The sequence below is a fragment of the Salvelinus fontinalis genome, chromosome 17 (assembly GCF_029448725.1).
Source record: "Salvelinus fontinalis isolate EN_2023a chromosome 17, ASM2944872v1, whole genome shotgun sequence".
NCBI lineage: Eukaryota > Metazoa > Chordata > Actinopteri > Salmoniformes > Salmonidae > Salvelinus > Salvelinus fontinalis.
Genome location: NC_074681.1, coordinates 4,524,444 through 4,546,895, shown reverse-complemented (window position 1 = coordinate 4,546,895; position 22,452 = coordinate 4,524,444). Strand labels below are relative to the sequence as shown.

The 22,452-nt window shown below is 45.8% G+C and overlaps 1 protein-coding gene across 2 annotated transcripts in view; it reads left to right on the top strand.

Moving 5' to 3' along the window:
- LOC129813610 (cell adhesion molecule 3-like) overlaps window positions 1-22,452 on the top strand; it is a 104,797-nt gene that overhangs the window by 42,197 nt on the left and 40,148 nt on the right. For both annotated transcript variants that reach the window (XM_055865950.1, XM_055865948.1), the window contains exon 3: window positions 3,590-3,739. In XM_055865950.1, the coding sequence (XP_055721925.1) occupies window positions 3,590-3,739 (150 nt within the window). The remainder of the gene's footprint in view (window positions 1-3,589; window positions 3,740-22,452) is intronic.

Here is a 22,452-nt window from a genome sequence, read left to right as displayed (position 1 = left end):
ATACAGACTCCTTTTGTCGTACAGAATTCCATAAAAGGCATTCAGACCTTATGAAAGTTTCCCAGTGTACCCTTAATCTGGTAATAAATCAAATCTAGTGATGCATAACTTGACATTTCTGCCGTCCATTGTAGGAGGATAATGACCCTTCATATTAATGGTAATTCATTTCTTAGCCCTCTATAAATACTAGGTTGCACAGTTTCTTCTGATAACAGTCTCCGGTATCAACATTTTCAAGCAAACAAAAACAGGTAGAAGGGAGAATCTGTAGACATGCAGAGATAAAAGAAGATACTCTTTGCCAGAATTCAGTCAGCCTTCACAAGACCAAAACATATGCAAATATGTCCCCTTTTGTGTTTTACACCTCCAGCAGAATCATTACATTTCTGAGTGCATGATATTCAGTTTCACTGGCATATAGTACTTCTATGGATGGTCTTAAACGGCAATAATTGATGTGAGATTATATGAACATGACTGGGCATTCTAACATACAGTTGGAGTCGGAAGTTTACATACACCTTAGCCAAAAACATTTAAACTCAGTTTTTCACAATTCCAGACTTTTAATCCTAGTAAAAAATTCCCTGTCTTAGGTCAGTTAGGATCACCACTTTATTTTAAGAATGTGAAATGTCAGTATAATAGTAGAAAGAATGATTTATTTCAGCTTTTATTTCTTTCATCACATTCCCAGTGGGTCAGAAGTTTACATACACTCAATTAGTATTTGGTAGCATTGCCTTAAAATTGTTTAACTTGGGTCAAACGTTTCAGGTAGCCTTCCACAAGTTTCTCAGAATACGTTGGGTGAATGTTGGCTCATTCCTCCTGACAGAGCTGGTGTAACTGAGTCAGGTTTGTAGGCCTCCTTGCTCGCACACACTTTTTCAGTTCTTCCCACACATTTTCAATAGGATTGAGGTCAGGGCTTTGTGATGGCCACTCCAGTACCTTGACTTTGTTGTCCTTAAGCCATTTTGCCACAACTTTGGAAGTATGCTTGGGGTCATTGTCCATTTGGAAGACCCATATGCGACCAAGCTTTAACTTCCCGACTGATGTCTTGAGATGTTGCTTCAATATATGCACATCGTTTTCCTCCCTCATGATGCCATCTATTTTGTGAAGTGCACCAGTCCCTCCTGCCGCAAAGCACCCCCACAACATGATGCTGCCACCCCCGTGCTTCACGGTTGGGATGGTGTTCTTCGGCTTGCAAGCATCCCCCTTTTTCCTCCAAACATAACGATGGTCATTATGGCCAAACAGTTCTATTTTTGTTTCATCAGACCAGAGGACATTTCTCCAAAAACTATGATCTCTGTCCCCATGTGCAGTTGCAAACCGTAGTCTGGCTTTTTTTATGGCGGTTCTGGAGCAGTGGCTTCTTCCTTGCTGAGTGGCCTTTCAGGTTATGTCAATATAGGACTCGTTTTACTGTGGATATAGATACTTTTATACCTGTGTCCTCCAGCATCTTCACAAGGTCCTTTGCTGTTGTTCTGGGATTGATTTGCACTTTTCGCACCAAAGTACGTTCATCTCTAGGAGACAGAACACGTCTCCTTCCTGAGCGGTATGACGGCTGCGTGGTCCCATGGTGTTTATACTTGTGTACTATTGTTGGTACAGATGAACGTGGTACCTTCAGGCGTTTGCAAATTGCTCCCAAGGATGAACCAGACTTACAATTTTTTTCTGAGGTCTTGGTCATTTCTTTTGATTCTCCCATGATGTCAAGCAAAGAGGTATTGAGTTTGAAGGTAGGCCTTGAAATACATCTACAGGTAAACCTCCAATCGAATCAAATGATGTCAATTAGCCTATCAGAAGCTTCTAAAGCCATGACATAATTTTCTGGAATTTTCCAAGCTGTTTAAAGGCCCAGCCAACTTAGTGTATGTAAACTTCTGACTCACTGGAATTGTGATACAGTGAATTATAAGTGAAATAATCTATCTGTAAACAATTGTTGGAAAAAATCACTTGTGTCATGCACAAAGTAGATGTCCTAACTGACTTGCAAAATCTATAGTTTGCAAGAAATTTGTGGAGTGGTTGAAAAACTAGTTTTAATGACTCCAACCTAAGTGTATGTAAACTTCCGACTTCAACTGTATCTTCATCAATAGCGTCTCCCAGGTCTTCCTAACATTTTTGTTTGACATATTTTATGTCATTGGGAAAAGCCTCTATCAACCCTTGATATGGTTTGTAAATTTGTCAGACTGCCTTAAAATAGTTTCAATCTTTGAAATGAAGGGAAATAGCTTGGGAAACTGATTATTTAATAATGGTATATTGCTATACTGACTAATAAAAACTCACATTGCGCCGAAAAACATATATTTAATGGTTTGGCCTCTGGTTTCATTGTTTGATTCAGGTGTAGTGTGATTGAGGCAAAAATTATTGCTAACGTTAGCCAACTTTTGGCTAGCTTTAGCTAATGGTACAATGGTACATCATCAAATTTACTTCCGTTGAAACGGGACAAAACAAAGGCTACAAAACATTTCCATACACACAACAGCTGTTAGATACTGCGACCTGACAGATAGCTAGCTAGAGACTAGCTAGAGCTGAACTGGCTGTGGTAGCTACTAGCTAGCTAGCTGCTAGTAGTTCATTCACTTCAGTGGAGATGGGATGAAACGTTAGCCAACGTAACATGTCAGTTACACTACTAGCTTAGCACTAGGAATAAATAAAACAAAATCTGTCAAACAGCTGTTACCTTGCCAGCTAGATCAGTCATCTTAAGAGTAGCCAGTTTCTGCTTTGCTTGCTTTTACAGCTCAGAAAAAAAGCGCAACACAGACAGCAGCTGCCTCTGTTCATCTCTCTCGTGCTGGTCCTATATGCCAGCCTTTCGGAAGCTTTGCCTTCACACTATCTGTCCTTGTGAGGTCATAAATCCACCCGCCTGAAACCAGAAAACAGCCTACCCGACCGCTCTGAGGCGTCTGCATAATCCTAAAGCACACCGGTGCCACGTTTTGTATCTCAGTACAATGATAAAACTGGGGAGGGGGGGATGACAAAAATGCAATTTCACAAAGTGTGTGGGGGGGGGGGGGGGGGGGGGTTCATGCCACCCGTCCCCATCCCAAGTGAACGTTGCTCCCATACTTCTCATCACGCCTCTCCTTCAGTGTCTATGTCCCAAATGGCACCCTATTCTCTACATAATGCACAACGTACATCCTATCGGCCCTGGTCGAAGCAGGGCACTATATAGGGACAAGGGGTTCCATTTGGGAGGCAGCCAGTGAATGTACCTCGCAGGATGTGTGTCTGGCTCGTCCGGCTGGTTATAGACTCATCAGTCTTACATAGAAAGCCCCATGGCTACTGCTGCGCCATTTATCATCCTATCTGTTTTCCCTCTCTATGGTCGTGTCTCCAAAATGTCACCTTATTCCCTATTTAGTGCACTACCTTAAACCAGAGCCAACAATACACCCTACCTTTCCAGAGCCATTTGGGATAACCCCTACCTGTCCAGGGCTCTGACAGTAACTGAAATGACCACCTCAATCTGACCTCTTTGTTTCCCTCTCTTCTCTGTGTTGCCTAGACGATGACCCCTTGCAGCCGGTGACCCAGGACGAGACGGTGTCTGTGGGCGGCACGGTAACCCTGACCTGCCGTGTGGCAGCGAGTGACAACTCCTCCTTGCAGTGGTCCAACACGGCCCAGCAGACCTTGTACTTTGGAGAGAAGAGAGGTGAGAGAAAGGGAGGGAGGGAGAGAGAGAGAGAGAGAGGTTTGTGTTTGAGAGAAAGAGGGAGGAAGAGGAGTGTGATAGATCGTGAGAGACAGGAAAGGGGAAAAGAGAGTGTGTTACAAAGAAAGTGAGAGAAAGAGAGAGAGAGAGACAGAGAGACAGAGTTTAAGAGTAGGGCTGTGACGGTCATGGAATTTTGGATGACGATAATTGGTCAGAGAAATGACTGCGGTCTCTGTAAATAACCGTTAGAATAGATAAAAATGCAAACTAACTGGTGTGGCTGTCTACTACCCTCTGAGAGAATCTGGCCCCACCAGCAACCAGATCCTGACCAATCACACTGACTCTCAGACAACAGTCTAGCCCAATCACACTGACTCTCAGACAACAGACTAGCCCCATCACACTGACTCTCAGACAACAGTCTAGCCCCATCACAATGACTCTCAGACAACAGTCTAGCCCCATCACACTGACACTCAGACAACAGACTAGCCCCATCACACTGACTCTGAGACAACAGACTAGCCCCATCACACTGACTCTGAGACAACAGACTAGCCCCATCACACTGACACTGAGACAACAGACTAGCCCCATCACACTGACTCTCAGACAACAGTCTAGCCCCATCACACTGAGTCTCAGACAACAGACTAGCCCCATCACACTGAGTCTCAGACAACAGTCTAGCCCCATCACACTGACTCTGAGACAACAGACTAGCCCCATCACACTGACTCTCAGACAACAGTCTAGCCCCATCACACTGAGTCTCAGACAACAGACTAGCCCCATCACACTGAGTCTCAGACAAAAGACTAGCCCCATCACACTGACACTCAGACAACAGACTAGCCCCATCACACTGACTCTGAGACAACAGACTAGCCCCATCACACTGACTCTCAGACAATAGACTAGCCCCATCACACTGACTCTGAGACAAAAGACTAGCCCCATCACACTGACACTCAGACAACAGTCTAGCCCCATCACACTGACACTCAGACAACAGTCTAGCCCCATCAAACTGACACTCAGACAAGAGTCTAGCCCCATCACACTGACTCTGAGACAACAGACTAGCCCCATCACACTGACACTGAGACAACAGACTAGCCCCATCACACTGACTCTGAGACAACAGACTAGCCCCATCACACTGACTCTCAGACAACAGACTAGCCCCATCACACTGACTCTGAGACAACAGTCTAGCCCCATCACACTGACTCTGAGACAACAGACTAGCCCCATCACACTGACTCACAGACAACAATCTAGCCCCATCACACTGACTCTGAGACAACAGACTAGCCCCATCACACTGACTCTGAGACAACAGACTAGCCCCATCACACTGACTCTCAGACAACAGACTAGCCACATCACACTGACTCTGAGACAACAGACTAGCCACATCACACTGACTCTCAGACAACAGACTAGCCCCATCACACTGACACTCAGACAACAGACTAGCCCCATCACACTGACACTCAGACAACAGACTAGCCCCATCACACTGACACTCAGACAACAGACTAGCCCCATCACACTGACACTCAGACAACAGTCTAGCCCCATCACACTGACTCACAGACAACAGTCTAGCCACATCACACTGACTCTCAGACAACAGTCTAGCCCCATCACACTGACTCTCAGACAACAGTCTAGCCCCATCACACTGACTCACAGACAACAGTCTAGCCCCATCACACTGACTCTGAGACAACAGTCTAGCCCCATCACACTGACTCACAGACAACAGTCTAGCCCCATCACACTGACTCTCAGACAACAGTCTAGCCCCATCACACTGACTCAGAGACAACAGTCTAGCCCCATCACACTGACTCTCAGACAACAGTCTAGCCCCATCACACTGACTCTCAGACAACAGTCTAGCCCCATCACACTGACTCTCAGACAACAGACTAGCCCCATCACACTGACTCTGAGACAACAGACTAGCCCCATCACACTGACTCTCAGACAACAGACTAGCCCTATCACACTGACTCTGAGACAACAGTCTAGCCCCATCACACTGACTCTGAGACAACAGACTAGCCCCATCACACTGACTCTCAGACAACAGTCTAGCCCCATCACACTGACACTCAGACAACAGACTAGCCCCATCACACTGACTCTCAGACAACAGACTAGCCCCATCACACTGACTCTCATACAACAGACTAGCCCCATCACACTGACTCTCATACAACAGTCTAGCCCCATCACACTGACTCACAGACAACAGTCTAGCCCCATCACACTGACTCTCAGACAACAGACTAACCCCATCACACTGACTCACAGACAACAGACTAGCCCCATCACACTGACTCTCAGACAACAGACTAGCCCCATCACACTGACTATCATACAACAGACTAGCCCCATCACACTGACTCTCAGACAACAGTCTAGCCCCATCACACTGACTCACAGACAACAGACTAGCCCCATCACACTGACTCTCATACAACAGACTAGCCCCATCACACTGACTCTCATACAACAGTCTAGCCCCATCACACTGACTCTCAGACAACAGTCTAGCCCAATCCCACTGACTCTCAGACAACAGTCTAGCCCCATCACACTGACTCTCAGACAACAGACTAGCCCCATCACACTGACTCTCATACAACAGACTAGCCCCATCACACTGACTCTCAGACAACAGTCTAGCCCCATCACACTGACTCAGAGACAACAGACTAGCCCCATCACACTGACTATCATACAACAGACTAGCCCCATCACACTGACTCTCAGACAACAGTCTAGCCCCATCACACTGACTCACAGACAACAGACTAGCCCCATCACACTGACTCTCAGACAACAGACTAGCCCCATCACACTGACTCTCATACAACAGTCTAGCCCTATCACACTGACTCTCAGACAACAGTCTAGCCCCATCACACTGACTCTGAGACAACAGACTAGCCCCATCACACTGACTCTCATACAACAGTCTAGCCCCATCACACTGACTCACAGACAACAGTCTATCCCCATCACACTGACTCACAGACAACAGTCTAGCCCATTCACACTGACTCACAGACAACAGTCTAGCCCCATCACACTGACTCTGAGACAACAGTCTAGCCCCATCACACTGACTCACAGACAACAGTCTAGCCCCATCACACTGACTCTCAGACAACAGTCTAGCCCCATCACACTGACTCTCAGACAACAGTCTAGCCCCATCACACTGACTCTCAGACAACAGTCTAGCCCCATCACACTGACTCACAGACAACAGTCTAGCCCCATCACACTGACTCACAGACAACAGTCTAGCCCCATCACACTGACTCACAGACAACAGTCTAGCCCCATCACACTGACTCACAGACAACAGTCTAGCCCCATCACACTGACTCACAGACAACAGTCTAGCCCCATCACACTGACTCACAGACAACAGTCTAGCCCCATCACACTGACTCTCAGACAACAGTCTAGCCCCATCACACTGACACTCAGACAACAGACTAGCCCCATCACACTGACTCACAGACAACAGTCTAGCCCCATCACACAGACTCTGAGACAACAGACTAGCCCCATCACACTGACTCTGAGACAACAGTCTAGCCCCATCACACTGACTCACAGACAACAGTCTAGCCCCATCACACTGACTATCAGACAACAGTCTATCCCCATCACACTGACTCACAGACAACAGTCTAGCCCCATCACACTGACTCTCAGACAACAGTCTATCCCCATCACACTGACTCACAGACAACAGTCTAGCCCCATCACACTGACTCACAGACAACAGACTAGCCCCATCACACTGACTCTGAGACAACAGACTAGCCCCATCACACTGAGTCTGAGACAACAGACTAGCCCCATCACACTGACTCTCAGACAACAGTCTAGCCCCATCACACTGACTCTAAGACAACAGACTAGCCCCATCACACTGACTCTCAGACAACAGACTAGCCCCATCACACTGACTCTCAGACAACAGTCTAGCCCCATCACACTGACTCTAAGACAACAGTCTAGCCCCATCACACTGACTCACAGACAACAGTCTAGCCCCATCACACTGACTCTGAGACAACAGTCTAGCCCCATCACACTGGTTCTCAGACAACAGTCTAGCCCCATCACACTGACTCTAAGACAACAGACTAGCCCCATCACACTGACTCTCAGACAACAGTCTAGCCCCATCACACTGACTCACATACAACAGTCTAGCCCCATCACACTGACTCACAGACAACAGACTAGCCACATCACACTGACTCTCAGACAACAGTCTAGCCCATTCACACTGACTCTCAGACAACAGTCTAGCCCCATCACACTGACTCTCAGACAACAGTCTAGCCCCATCACACTGACTCTCAGACAACAGTCTAGCCCCATCACACTGACTCTCAGACAACAGTCTAGCCCCATCACACTGACTCTCATACAACAGACTAGCCCCATCACACTGACTCTCATACAACAGTCTAGCCCCATCACACTGACTCACAGACAACAGTCTAGCCCCATCACACTGACTCTCAGACAACAGTCTAACCCCATCACACTGACTCACAGACAACAGACTAGCCCCATCACACTGACTCTCAGACAACAGACTAGCCCCATCACACTGACTCTCAGACAACAGACTAGCCCCATCACACTGACTCTCAGACAACAGTCTAGCCCCATCACACTGACTCTGAGACAACAGACTAGCCCCATCACACTGACTCTCAGACAACAGTCTATCCCCATCACACTGACTCTCAGACAACAGTCTAGCCCCATCACACTGACTCACAGACAACAGACTAGCCCCATCACACTGACTCTCAGACAACAGTCTAGCCCCATCACACTGACTCAGAGACAACAGACTAGCCCCATCACACTGACTATCATACAACAGACTAGCCCCATCACACTGACTCTCAGACAACAGTCTAGCCCCATCACACTGACTCACAGACAACAGACTAGCCCCATCACACTGACTCTCATACAACAGACTAGCCCCATCACACTGACTCTCATACAACAGTCTAGCCCTATCACACTGACTCTCAGACAACAGTCTAGCCCCATCACACTGACTCTGAGACAACAGACTAGCCCCATCACACTGACTCTCAGACAACAGTCTAGCCCCATCACACTGACTCACATACAACAGTCTAGCCCTATCACACTGACTCTCAGACAACAGACTAGCCCCATCACACTGACTCTGAGACAACAGACTAGCCCCATCACACTGACTCTGAGACAACAGACTAGCCCCATCACACTGACACTGAGACAACAGTCTAGCCCCATCACACTGACTCTCAGACAACAGTCTAGCCCCATCACACTGAGTCTCAGACAACAGACTAGCCCCATCACACTGACTCTCAGACAACAGTCTAGCCCCATCACACTGACTCTCAGACAACAGACTAGCCCCATCACACTGACTCTGAGACAACAGACTAGCCCCATCACACTGACACTGAGACAACAGTCTAGCCCCATCACACTGACTCTGAGACAACAGTCTAGCCCCATCACACTGGTTCTCAGACAACAGTCTAGCCCCATCACACTGACTCTCAGACAACAGTCTAGCCCCATCACACTGACTCAGAGACAACAGTCTAGCCCCATCACACTGACTCTCAGACAACAGACTAGCCCCATCACACTGACTCTGAGACAACAGACTAGCCCCATCACACTGACTCACAGACAACAGTCTAGCCCCATCACACTGACTCTAAGACAACAGACTAGCCCCATCACACTGACTCTCAGACAACAGTCTAGCCCCATCACACTGACTCACATACAACAGTCTAGCCCCATCACACTGACTCACAGACAACAGTCTAGCCCCATCACACTGACTCACAGACAACAGTCTATCCCCATCACACTGACTCTCAGACAACAGTCTAGCCCCATCACACTGACTCTCAGACAACAGACTAGCCCCATCACACTGACTCTCAGACAACAGACTAGCCCCATCACACTGACTCTGAGACAACAGACTAGCCCCATCACACTGACTCTCAGACAACAGACTAGCCCCATCACACTGACTCTAAGACAACAGACTAGCCCCATCACACTGACTCTCAGACAACAGACTAGCCCCATCACACTGACTCTCAGACAACAGTCTATCCCCATCACACTGACTCTCAGACAACAGTCTATCCCCATCACACTGACTCACAGACAACAGTCTAGCCCATTCACACTGACTCACAGACAACAGTCTAGCCCCATCACACTGACTCACAGACAACAGACTAGCCCCATCACACTGACTCTCAGACAACAGTCTATCCCCATCACACTGACTCACAGACAACAGTCTAGCCCCATCACACTGACTCTCATACAACAGTCTAGCCCCATCACACTGACTCACAGACAACAGTCTAGCCCCATCACACTGACTCTCAGACAACAGTCTAGCCCCATCACACTGACTCAGAGACAACAGTCTAGCCCCATCACACTGACTCTCAGACAACAGACTAGCCCCATCACACTGACTCTGAGACAACAGACTAGCCCCATCACACTGACTCACAGACAACAGTCTAGCCCCATCACACTGACTCTCAGACAACAGTCTAGCCCCATCACACTGACTCTGAGACAACAGACTAGCCCCATCACACTGACACTCAGACAACAGACTAGCCCCATCACACTGACACTCAGACAACAGACTAGCTCCATCACACTGACTCTCAGACAACAGTCTAGCCCCATCACACTGACTCTCAGACACCAGTCTAGCCCCATCACACTGACTCAAAGTCAACAGTCTAGCCCCAACACACTGACTCTGAGACAACAGACTAGCCCCATCACACTGACTCTCAGACAACAGTCTAGCCCCATCACACTGACTCTCAGACAACAGACTAGCCCCATCACACTGACTCTCAGACAACAGTCTAGCCCCATCACACTGACTCTCAGATAACAGTCTAGCCCCATCACACTGACTCTCAGACAACAGACTAGCCCTATCACACTGACTCACAGACAACAGTCTAGCCACATCACACTGACTCTCAGACAACAGACTAGCCCCATCACACTGACTCTCAGACAACAGACTAGCCCCATCACACTGACACTCAGACAACAGACTAGCCCCATCACACTGACACTCAGACAACAGACTAGCCCCATCACACTGACTCTCAGACAACAGTCTAGCCCCATCACACTGACTCACAGACAACAGACTAGCCCCATCACACTGACTCACAGACAACAGACTAGCCCCATCACACTGACTCTCAGACAACAGACTAGCCCCATCACACTGACACTCAGACAACAGACTAGCCACATCACACTGACACTCAGACAACAGACTAGCCCCATCACACTGACTCTCAGACAACAGACTAGCCCCATCACACTGACTCTGAGACAACAGACTAGCCCCATCACACTGACTCTCAGACAACAGACTAGCCCCATCACACTGACTCTGAGACAACAGTCTAGCCCCATCACACTGACTCTGAGACAACAGACTAGCCCCATCACACTGACTCTCAGACAACAGTCTAGCCCCATCACACTGACTCTCAGACAACAGACTAGCCCCATCACACTGACTCTCAGACAACAGTCTAGCCCCATCACACTGACTCTCAGACAACAGACTAGCCCCATCACACTGACTCTGAGACAACAGTCTAGCCCCATCACACTGACTCTCAGACAACAGTCTAGCCCCATCACACTGACTCTCAGACAACAGTCTAGCCCCATCACACTGACTATCAGACAACAGACTAGCCCCATCACAATGACTCTGACACAACAGACTAGCCCCATCACACTGACTCTCAGACAACAGTCTAGCCCCATCACACTGACTCACAGACAACAGTCTAGCCCCATCACACTGACTCACAGACAACAGTCTAGCCCCATCACACTGACTCACAGACAACAGTCTAGCCCCATCACACTGACTCTCAGACAACAGTCTAGCCCCATCACACTGACTCACAGACAACAGTCTAGCCCATTCACACTGACTCACAGACAACAGTCTAGCCCCATCACACTGACTCACAGACAACAGTCTAGCCCCATCACACTGACTCACAGACAACAGTCTAGCCCCATCACACTGACTCTGAGACAACAGACTAGCCCCATCACACTGACTCTCAGACAACAGTCTAGCCCCATCACACTGACTCTGAGACAACAGACTAGCCCCATCACACTGACTCTGAGACAACAGACTAGCCCCATCACACTGACTCTGAGACAACAGACTAGCCCCATCACACTGACTCTCAGACAACAGACTAGCCCCATCACACTGACCCTCAGACAACAGTCTAGCCACATCACTCACACACACACACACACACACACATACACAAATAAAATTAAATACAATGGTTGTGGACTTTACCGTGAAATGTTTGCTTACAAGCCTTTCCCAACATAAAGTAAATAAATAAATAGTAATAGAAGTGGAATAAAATACACAAGATTGGAGCTATATACAGGAAGTACCAGATCAATGTGGAGCTATATACAGGAAGTACCAGATCAATGTGGAGCTATATACAGGGAGTACCAGTACCAGATCAATGTGGAGCTATATACAGGGAGTACCAGTACCAGATCAATGTGGAGCTATATACAGGAAGTACCAGTACCAGATCAATGTGGAGCTATATACAGGAAGTATCAGATGACTGTGGAACTATATACAGTGAGTACCAGTACCAGATCAATGTGAAGCTATATACACGAAGTACCAGTACCAGATCAATGTGGAGCTGTATACAGGAAGTACCAGATCACTGTGGAGCTATATACACGAAGTACCAGTACCAGATCAATGTGGAGCTATATACAGGGAGTACCAGTACCAGATCAATGTGGAGCTATATACAGGGAGTACCAGTACCAGATCAATGTGGAGCTATATACAGGAAGTACCAGTACCAGATCAATGTGGAGCTATATACAGGGAGTACCAGTACCAGATCAATGTGGAGCTATATACAGGAAGTACCAGATCAATGTGGAGCTATATACAGGAAGTATCAGATGACTGTGGAACTATATACAGGGAGTACTAGTACCAGATCAATGTGGAGCTATATACAGGAAGTACCAGTACCAGATCAATGTGGAGCTATATACACAAAGTACCAGTACCAGATCAATGTGGAGCTGTATACAGGAAGTACCAGTACCAGATCAATGTGGAACTATATACAGGAAGTACCAGATCACTGTGGAGCTATATACACGAAGTACCAGTACCAGATCAATGTAGAGCTATATACAGGGAGTACCAGTACCAGATCAATGTGGAGCTATATACAGGGAGTACCAGTACCAGATCAATGTGGAGCTATATACAGGAAGTACTAGTACCAGATCAATGTGGAGCTATATACAGGGAGTACCAGTACCAGATCAATGTGGAGCTATATACAGGAAGTACCAGATCAATGTGGAGCTATATACAGGAAGTACCAGATCAATGTGGAGCTATATACAGGGAGTACCAGTACCAGATCACTGTGGAGCTATATACAGGAAGTACCAGTACCAGATCAATGTGGAGCTATATACAGGGAGTACTAGTAGCAGATCAATGTGGAGCTATACACAGGGAGTACCAGTTCCAGATCAATGTTGGAGCTATATACAGGGAGTACCAGTACCAGATCAATGTGGAGCTATATACAGGGAGTACCAGTACCAGATCAATGTTGAGCTATATACAGGAAGTACCAGTACCAGATCAATGTGGAGCTATATACAGGAAGTACCAGATCAATGTGGAGCTATATACAGGAAGTATCAGATGACTGTGGAACTATATACAGGGAGTACTAGTACCAGATCAATGTGGAGCTATATACAGGAAGTACCAGTACCAGATCAATGTGGAGCTATATACAGGGAGTACCAGTACCAGATCAATGTGGAGCTATATACAGGAAGTACCAGTACCAGATCAATGTGGAGCTATATACAGGGAGTACCAGTACCAGATCACTGTGGAGCTATATACAGGAAGTACCAGTACCAGATCAATGTCGGAGCTATATGCAGGGAGTACCAGTACCAGATCAATGTTGGAGCTATATGCAGGGAGTACCAGTACCAGATCAATGTTGGAGCTATATGCAGGGAGTACCAGTACCAGATCAATGTTGGAGCTTTATCCAGGAAGTACCAGTACCAGATCAATGTGGAGCTATATACAGGGAGTACCAGTACCAGATCAATGTTGGAGCTATATGCAGGGAGTACCAGTACCAGATCAATGTTGGAGCTATATGCAGGGAGTACCAGTAGCAGATCAACGTGGAGCTATACACAGGGAGTACCAGTTCCAGATCAATGTTGGAGCTATATACAGGGAGTACCAGTTCCAGATCAATGTTGGAGCTATATACAGGGAGTACCAGTAGCAGATCAACGTGGAGCTATACACAGGGAGTACCAGTTCCAGATCAATGTTGGAGCTATAAACAGGAAGTACTAGTAGCAGATCACCGTGGAGCTTTATCCAGGAAGTACCAGAACCTAAAAGTATTTGGTTTGAAATATACCCAAGTATCAAAGTAAATGTATTGCAAAAAATATACCTAAGTATCAAAAGACCACTGTATATAACCCACCTGAACAAGGACCCGAATTGATATCCAAAATGCTAAAACTACTTCTCACGGCAAAAGGCAAAAGGGCCGACAGTAATGGGAGGAGACCTCAACCTTATCATGAATTTTACGTTAGATTGTCAACGCAGCAGAAACACAAGGCAGAGAAGGCTGCAGTGATACTAATAAGGGCAGACGTAGAGGTGTGTCTGATAGATGTTTGGAGAACTTTACACCCCAAAGAAAATTTCTTTACATACTACTCTACAGCACATAAGAAATACTCAAGATTAGACTATTTCTTCGTGTTTAAAACGGATGTAGCCAAAGTCATCAACTGCCACATTAGAGCAATGGAAATATCGGATCATGCTAAATATGAAAATAAATATGGAACTAGAGAAAAGCTCCACAGTTTGGAGATTAAATTATTAACATCTACATTACATTCAATTTAAGAATAGAAAAAGGGCAACACTAAAAAAAAGATCTGGAAAGGAATGATTTTGGAGAGGTCTCCCCTATAATGGTATGGGAATGGGCTAAGGCAGTGCTTCAAGGTGAGATAATATCATATGCTTCTTAAAAAATTATAGAGAAATAAACATTAGAACTACAAAAGACCTTAATCGGGCTTCAAAGTAAACATATAAGTAATGGAAACCTACTGATATAAAAATGCCTAAATCAAATTAAGTCGGACAATATAGAAAAAACATTCATATTTACTAGATAGAAATATTACAATAATGGCCCAAAAGCCCAGAAATGACTTGCAGACTGAGAAAAAGTAAAAAGGCCAACATACCAGGAATTAAAGATAACTCCGAAATCCTTACTAAAAGAACCGAAATAGCTAATGAATTTGCCAAATATGACCAAAAACTCTATATTCCAGAGGTACAAGAATCTAACATAGAGTAAATAAAAAATACACAGATTTTTTTTTTTATACCTGAAGTGACAGATGAACAAAATGCAAAGTTAATTAAACCAATAACTGAAGAAAAACTGATGATTACCATTCAAAAAACAAAAAAATGACAAATGTTCGGTAGTGATAGATACACTAATGAATTCTATAAGGAATTCAAACAAGACAGTGTACCTTTCTTCTGTAAAGCCCTCAACTGGGCTCTCAACAACAGAGTACACACCAACCTAGAGCTCCTCTGTTGTTCATTTTATTCATAAAGAAGGTAAAGATCCAGCAGGATGTGCATTGGATCGACCAATATCGTTGCTGAATGGCGGCCAAAAATAGCTTACATCAATTATTGGAAATAGACTAAGTACTATAATCCCTGACATCATAAACTCTGACCACACAGACTCTTGAGCGATAATGTCAGGCAAACGTTTAATGTAATGGAACACTTTCTCAGTAAAAAAACATAAACTGCCGATGCTAACCTTAGATGCAGAGAAAGCATTTGAAAGGGTTTTATGGCCTTTCATCTTCGAAATGTAACAATTTTTACTTTTGTGAAACTATCTTGAACTGCTGTAAATTATGTATAAAACACCAAATGTCAGAGTAAGGGTAAATGGAACACTATCACGCTCTTTTGACCTCCGAAGGGGGACAAGACAGGGTGATCCTTTGTCACCTTCAATCTTAATTTTAAATATGGAACCGTTAGCTGAAAATATAAAAAATAATCAGAGAATTCAAGGTCTGCAGATCAATCAGAAAGAACACAAATTAGCAATGTACGCAGACGATGTGATTCTCTACTACACCAACATACCTCAGTTAGTTCCCACTATTATGGATGAAGTAAAACAATCCAGTGTCATGTCTGGGTACAGACTAAATACAGGGAAATCAGAAGCTATGACAGTAGGTCAATCAATATCCCAAGACATCAAAACTAAGTTTGAATTTAAACGGGATATAAAAAAATTGAAATATTTCGGAATTACTATCCCCCAAGATCTAACAAAACTACATCAGTATAACTTTGAAACATTGGAAAACCAGCTTTTACTGGACCTACAAAGATGGAAATTAGTACCTTTAACAATAACAGGAAAAATTAAAACTATTAAAATTAATGTCCTCCCAAGATTTGTATTCCTTTTCCGGAATCTACCAATATCTTCCTCCCTAAATAAAGCCAGTGTCAAATTTTACAACAATCAAACAACATAAACAAGCAGGGGGACTAGCATTACCAAACCTTATTGATTATTACATAGCCGTCCAATTAAAATAATTTATTGTAAGGATGAATCCAGCATTAACAGCTAAATGGAGACAGATGGAAATCCAACAAGTGGAAAAAACAAAAAGTATAACTATTTTTATGAAGACAATCAATACACACATTAGGAAAATAGAAAATACCTGTGTAAATTACACCAACGGTGTAAGATCACCAAAACACAACGTATCCAAACAGACCTGATCTAATTGTAATGGACGGCGACTTCAAGCCAAGTATGATTGGTGATGAGCAGGTATCATCAGAGATTCACAGACAAGGGGATAGATACATTTCAGAATCTATCGAAAAAGTACAACCTCCAAAACTCTCAGTTTTACAATTATTTACAAGTAAGAAGCTACTGTATATTACTAAAGCAGGGGGACCTAATAAAACACTTAGTGAGATACATCACTCTGATAGAGCTCTAGAGTTATTCTGTGGAGATGGGAGAAACTTCCAGAAGGACAACCATCTCTGCAGCACTCCACCAATCAGGCCTTTATGTTAGAGTGGCCAGACGGAAGCCACTCCTCAGTAAAAGGCACATTACAGCCTGCTTGGTGTTTGCCAAAAAGCACCTAAAGACTCAGACCATGAGAAACAAGATTCTCTGGTCTGATGAAACCAAGATTGAACTCTTTGGCCTGAATGCCAAGCGTCACGTCTGGAGGAAACCTGGCACCATCCCTACAGTGAAGCATGGTGGTTGCAGCATCATGCTGTGGGGATGTTTTTCAAGCGGCAGGGACTAGGAGACTAGTCAGGATCGAGGCAAAGATGAACAGAGCAAAGTACAGAGATCCTTGATGAAAACCTGCTCCAGAGTGCTCAGGTTCTCAGACTGGGGTGAATGTTCACCTTCCAACAGGACAACGACCTTAAGCACACAGCCAAGACAACGCAGGAGTGGCTTCGCGACAAGTCTCTGAATGTCCATGAGTGGCCCAACCAGAGCCCAGACTTGAACCCGATTTAACATCTCTGGAAAGACCTGAAAATAGCTGTGCAGAAACACCCCCCATCCAACCTGACAGAGCTTGAGAGGATCTGCAGAGAAGAATGGAAGAAACTCCCTAAATACAGATGTGCCAAGCTTGTAGAGTCATACCCAAAAAGACTGTAATCTTTGCCAAAGGTTTTTCAACAACGTACTGAGTAAAGGGTCTTATTTGTAACTTATTTTGTACATAATGTTTCTGCAACCGCATCTTAAGGCAAAAAAAAGCTTCTGGATATCAGGACAGCGATCACTCACCTCGGATTAGGCAAAGATTTTTTCTTCAACAAGCAAGACGCACAAGACATTCTCCAAATACCCGGCAGGGCCAACATCCCCGTTATTTGCAAGAGGAAGCAATGCAGGTACAGAGGACAAAGAGCCGGCTGCCTGGTCAGGACCCGGAAAAGGCGAGTGGGAAAGCTACCGTTACCGTCAATACTACTCGCCAACATGAAGTCATTGGACAATAAACTAGACGAGGTACGATCACGAATATCCTACCAACGGGACATCAAAAACTGTAATATCCTATGTTTCACGGAATCGTGGCTGAATGACAACATGGATATTCAGCTAGCGGGATACACGCTGCACCGGCAAGATAGAACAGCACACTCCGGTAAGACGAGGGGGGGGGGGGGGGGGGTCTGTGCATATTTGTGCATATTTGTAAACAACAGCTGGTGCACGAAATCTAAAGAAGTCTCTAGATTTTACTCGCCTGAAGTAGAGTATATTGTGATAAATTGCAGGCCACACTACTGGCCTAGAGTTTTTAGCAATATTTTTCGTGACTGTTTATTTACCACCACAGACAAATGCTGTCACTAAGACCACACTCAGTCAGCTGTATAAGGAAATAAGCAAACAGGAAACCACTCACCCAGAGGCGGCGCTCCTAGTGGCCGGAGACTTTAATGCAGGGAAACTTAAATCAGTTCTACCAAATTTCCATCAAAATGTTAAATGTGCAACCAGAGGGGAAAACATTTCTAGATCACCTGTAGTCCATACACAGAGACGCGTACAAAGCTCTCCCTCGCCCTCCATTTGGTAAATCTGACCACAACTCTATCCTCCTGATTCCTGTTACAAGCAAAAATTAAAGCAGGAAGCACCAGTGACTCGGTCTATAAAAAAGTGGTCAGATGAAGCAGATGCTAAACTACAGGACTGTTTTTCTATCACAGACTGGAACATGTTCCAGAATTCTTCCGATGGCATTGAGGAGTACACCACATCAGTCACTGGCTTTATCAATAAGTGCATCGAGGACGTCGTCCCCACAGTGACTGTACGTACATACCCCAACCAGAACCCATGGATTACAGGCAACATTCGCACTGAATTAAAGGGTAGAGCTGCCGCTTTCAAGGTGCGGGACTCTAACCCAGAAGCTTACAAGAAATACTGCTATGCCTTGCGACGAACCATCAAACAGGCAAAGCATCAATACAGGGCTAAGATTGAATCATACTACACCGGCTCCAATGCTCGTCTTATGTGGCAGGGCTTGCAAACAATTACAGACTACAAAGTGAAGCACAGCCTCGAGCTGCCCAGTGACACGAGCCTACCGGATGAGCTAAATCACTTCTATGCTCGCTTCGAGGCAAGCAACACTGAGGCATGCATGAGAGCATCATCTGTTCTAGACGACTGTGTCATCACGCTCTCCGTAGCCGACGTGAGTAAGACCTTTAAACAGGTCAACATACACAAGGCTGCGGGGCCAGACGGATTACCAGGACGTGTACTGCGAGCATGCTCTAACCAACTGGCAGGTGTCTCCACTGACATTTTCAACATGTCCCTGATTGAGTCTGTAATACCTACATGTTTCAAGCAGACCACCATAGCCCCTGTGCCCAAGAACACAAAGGCAACCTGCCTAAATGACTACAGACCCGTAAGCACTCACGTCCGTAGCCATGAAGAGCTTTGAAAGGTTGGTAATGGCTCACATCAACACCATTGTCCCAGAAACCCTAGACCCATTCCAATTTGCATACCACCCAAACAGACCCACAGATGATGCAATCTCTATTGCACTCAAAACTGCCCTTTCCCACCTGGACAAAAGGAACACTTATGTGAGAATGCTATTCATTGACTACAGCTCAGCGTTCAACACCATAGTACCCTCAAAGCTCATCACTAAGCTAAGGATCCTGGGACTAAACACCTCCCTCTGCAACTGGATCCTGGACTTCCTGAGGTGCCGCCCCCAGGTGGTGAGGGTAGGTAGCAACACATCTGCCATGCTGATCCTCAACACTGGAGCTCCCCAAGGGTGCGTGCTCAGTCCCCTCCTGTACTCCCTGTTCACCCATGACTGCATGGCCAGGCACGACTCCAACACCATCATTAAGTTTGCAGATGACACAACAGTGGTAGGCCTGATCACCGACAACGACGAGACAGCCTATAGGGAGGAGGTCAGAGACCTGGCCGGGTGGTGCCAGAATAACAACCTATCCCTCAACATAACCAAGACGGGATACACATGGTTTTCACCGTCCAATGACGTGCTTACCTGCAGGTTCTCTCTCGTCAATACAACAACAATAAGAACTAATAAAAGATACGAATATGAACATAAAGTAAATGGCTCAGTAGAATAGATTAAGTATAAATACAGGAAGGCACAATATATATATTTTTAAATACTTTTTATTTATTGTTTAAGACCACAACATCTCCTGGTGTTGTGTTGGCATCCTGGCATCCCCTATCTACACCTGTTGGTTACATCTCCTGGTGTTGTGTTGGCATCCTGGCATCCCCTATCTACACCTGTTGGTTACATCTCCTGGTGTTGTGTTGGCATCTTGGCATCCCCTATCTACACCTGTTGGTTACATCTCCTTGTGTTGTGTTGGCATCCTGGCATCCCCTATCTACACCTGTTGGTTACATCTCCTTGTGTTGTGTTGGCATCCCCTATCTACACCTGTTGGTTACATCTCCTTGTGTTGTGTTGGCATCCTGGCATCCCCTATCTACACCTGTTGGTTACATCTCCTTGTGTTGTGTTGGCATCCCCTATCTACACCTGTTGGTTACATCTCCTTGTGTTGTTTTGGCATCTTGGCATCCCCTATCTACACCTGTTGGTTACATCTCCTTGTGTTGTTTTGGCATCTTGGCATCCCCTATCTACACCTGTTGGTTACATCTCCTTGTGTTGTTTTGGCATCTTGGCATCCCCTATCTACACCTGTTGGTTACATCTCCTTGTGTTGTTTTGGCATCTTGGCATCCCCTATCTACACCTGTTGGTTACATCTCCTTGTGTTGTGTTGGCATCCCCTATCTACACCTGTTGGTTACATCTCCTGGTGTTGTTTTGGCATCTTGGCATCCCCTATCTACACCTGTTGGTTACATCTCCTGGTGTTGTGTTGGCATCTTGGCATCCCCTATCTACACCTGTTGGTTACATCTCCTTGTGTTGTTTTGGCATCTTGGCATCCCCTATCTACACCTGTTGGTTACATCTCCTGGTGTTGTGTTGGCATCTTGGCATCCCCTATCTACACCTGTTGGTTACATCTCCTTGTGTTGTGTTGGCATCCTGGCATCCCCTATCTACACCTGTTGGTTACATCTCCTGGTGTTGTGTTGGCATCCCCTATCTACACCTGTTGGTTACATCTCCTGGTGTTGTGTTGGCATCCTGGCATCCCCTATCTACACCTGTTGGTTACATCTCCTTGTGTTGTTTTGGCATCTTGGCATCCCCTATCTACACCTGTTGGTTACATCTCCTGGTGTTGTGTTGGCATCCTGGCATCCCCTATCTACACCTGTTGGTTACATCTCCTGGTGTTGTGTTGGCATCCTGGCATCCCCTATCTACACCTGTTGGTTACATCTCCTTGTGTTGTTTTGGCATCTTGGCATCCCCTATCTACACCTGTTGGTTACATCTCCTGGTGTTGTGTTGGCATCCCCTATCTACACCAGTTGGTTACATCTCCTGGTGTTGTGTTGGCATCTTGGCATCCCCTATCTACACCTGTTGGTTACATCTCCTGGTGTTGTGTTGGCATCCCCTATCTACACCTGTTGGTTACATCTCCTGGTGTTGTGTTGGCATCCCCTATCTACACCTGTTGGTTACATCTCCTGGTGTTGTGTTGGCATCCCCTATCTACACCTGTTGGTTACATCTCCTGGTGTTGTGTTGGCATCCCCTATCTACACCTGTTGGTTACATCTCCTGGTGTTGTGTTGGCATCCCCTATCTACACCAGTTGGTTACATCTCCTGGTGTTGTGTTGGCATCTTGGCATCCCCTATCTACACCTGTTGGTTACATCTCCTGGTGTTGTGTTGGCATCCCCTATCTACACCTGTTGGTTACATCTCCTGGTGTTGTGTTGGCATCCCCTATCTACACCTGTTGGTTACATCTCCTGGTGTTGTGTTGGCATCTTGGCATCCCCTATCTACACCAGTTGGTTACATCTCCTGGTGTTGTGTTGGCATCTTGGCATCCCCTATCTACACCTGTTGGTTACATCTCCTGGTGTTGTGTTGGCATCTTGGCATCCCCTATCTACACCAGTTGGTTACATCTCCTGGTGTTGTGTTGGCATCTTGGCATCCCCTATCTACACCTGTTGGTTACATCTCCTGGTGTTGTGTTGGCATCTTGGCATCCCCTATCTACACCTGTTGGTTACATCTCCTGGTGTTGTGTTGGCATCTTGGCATCCCCTATCTACACCAGTTGGTTACATCTCCTGGTGTTGTGTTGGCATCTTGGCATCCCCTATCTACACC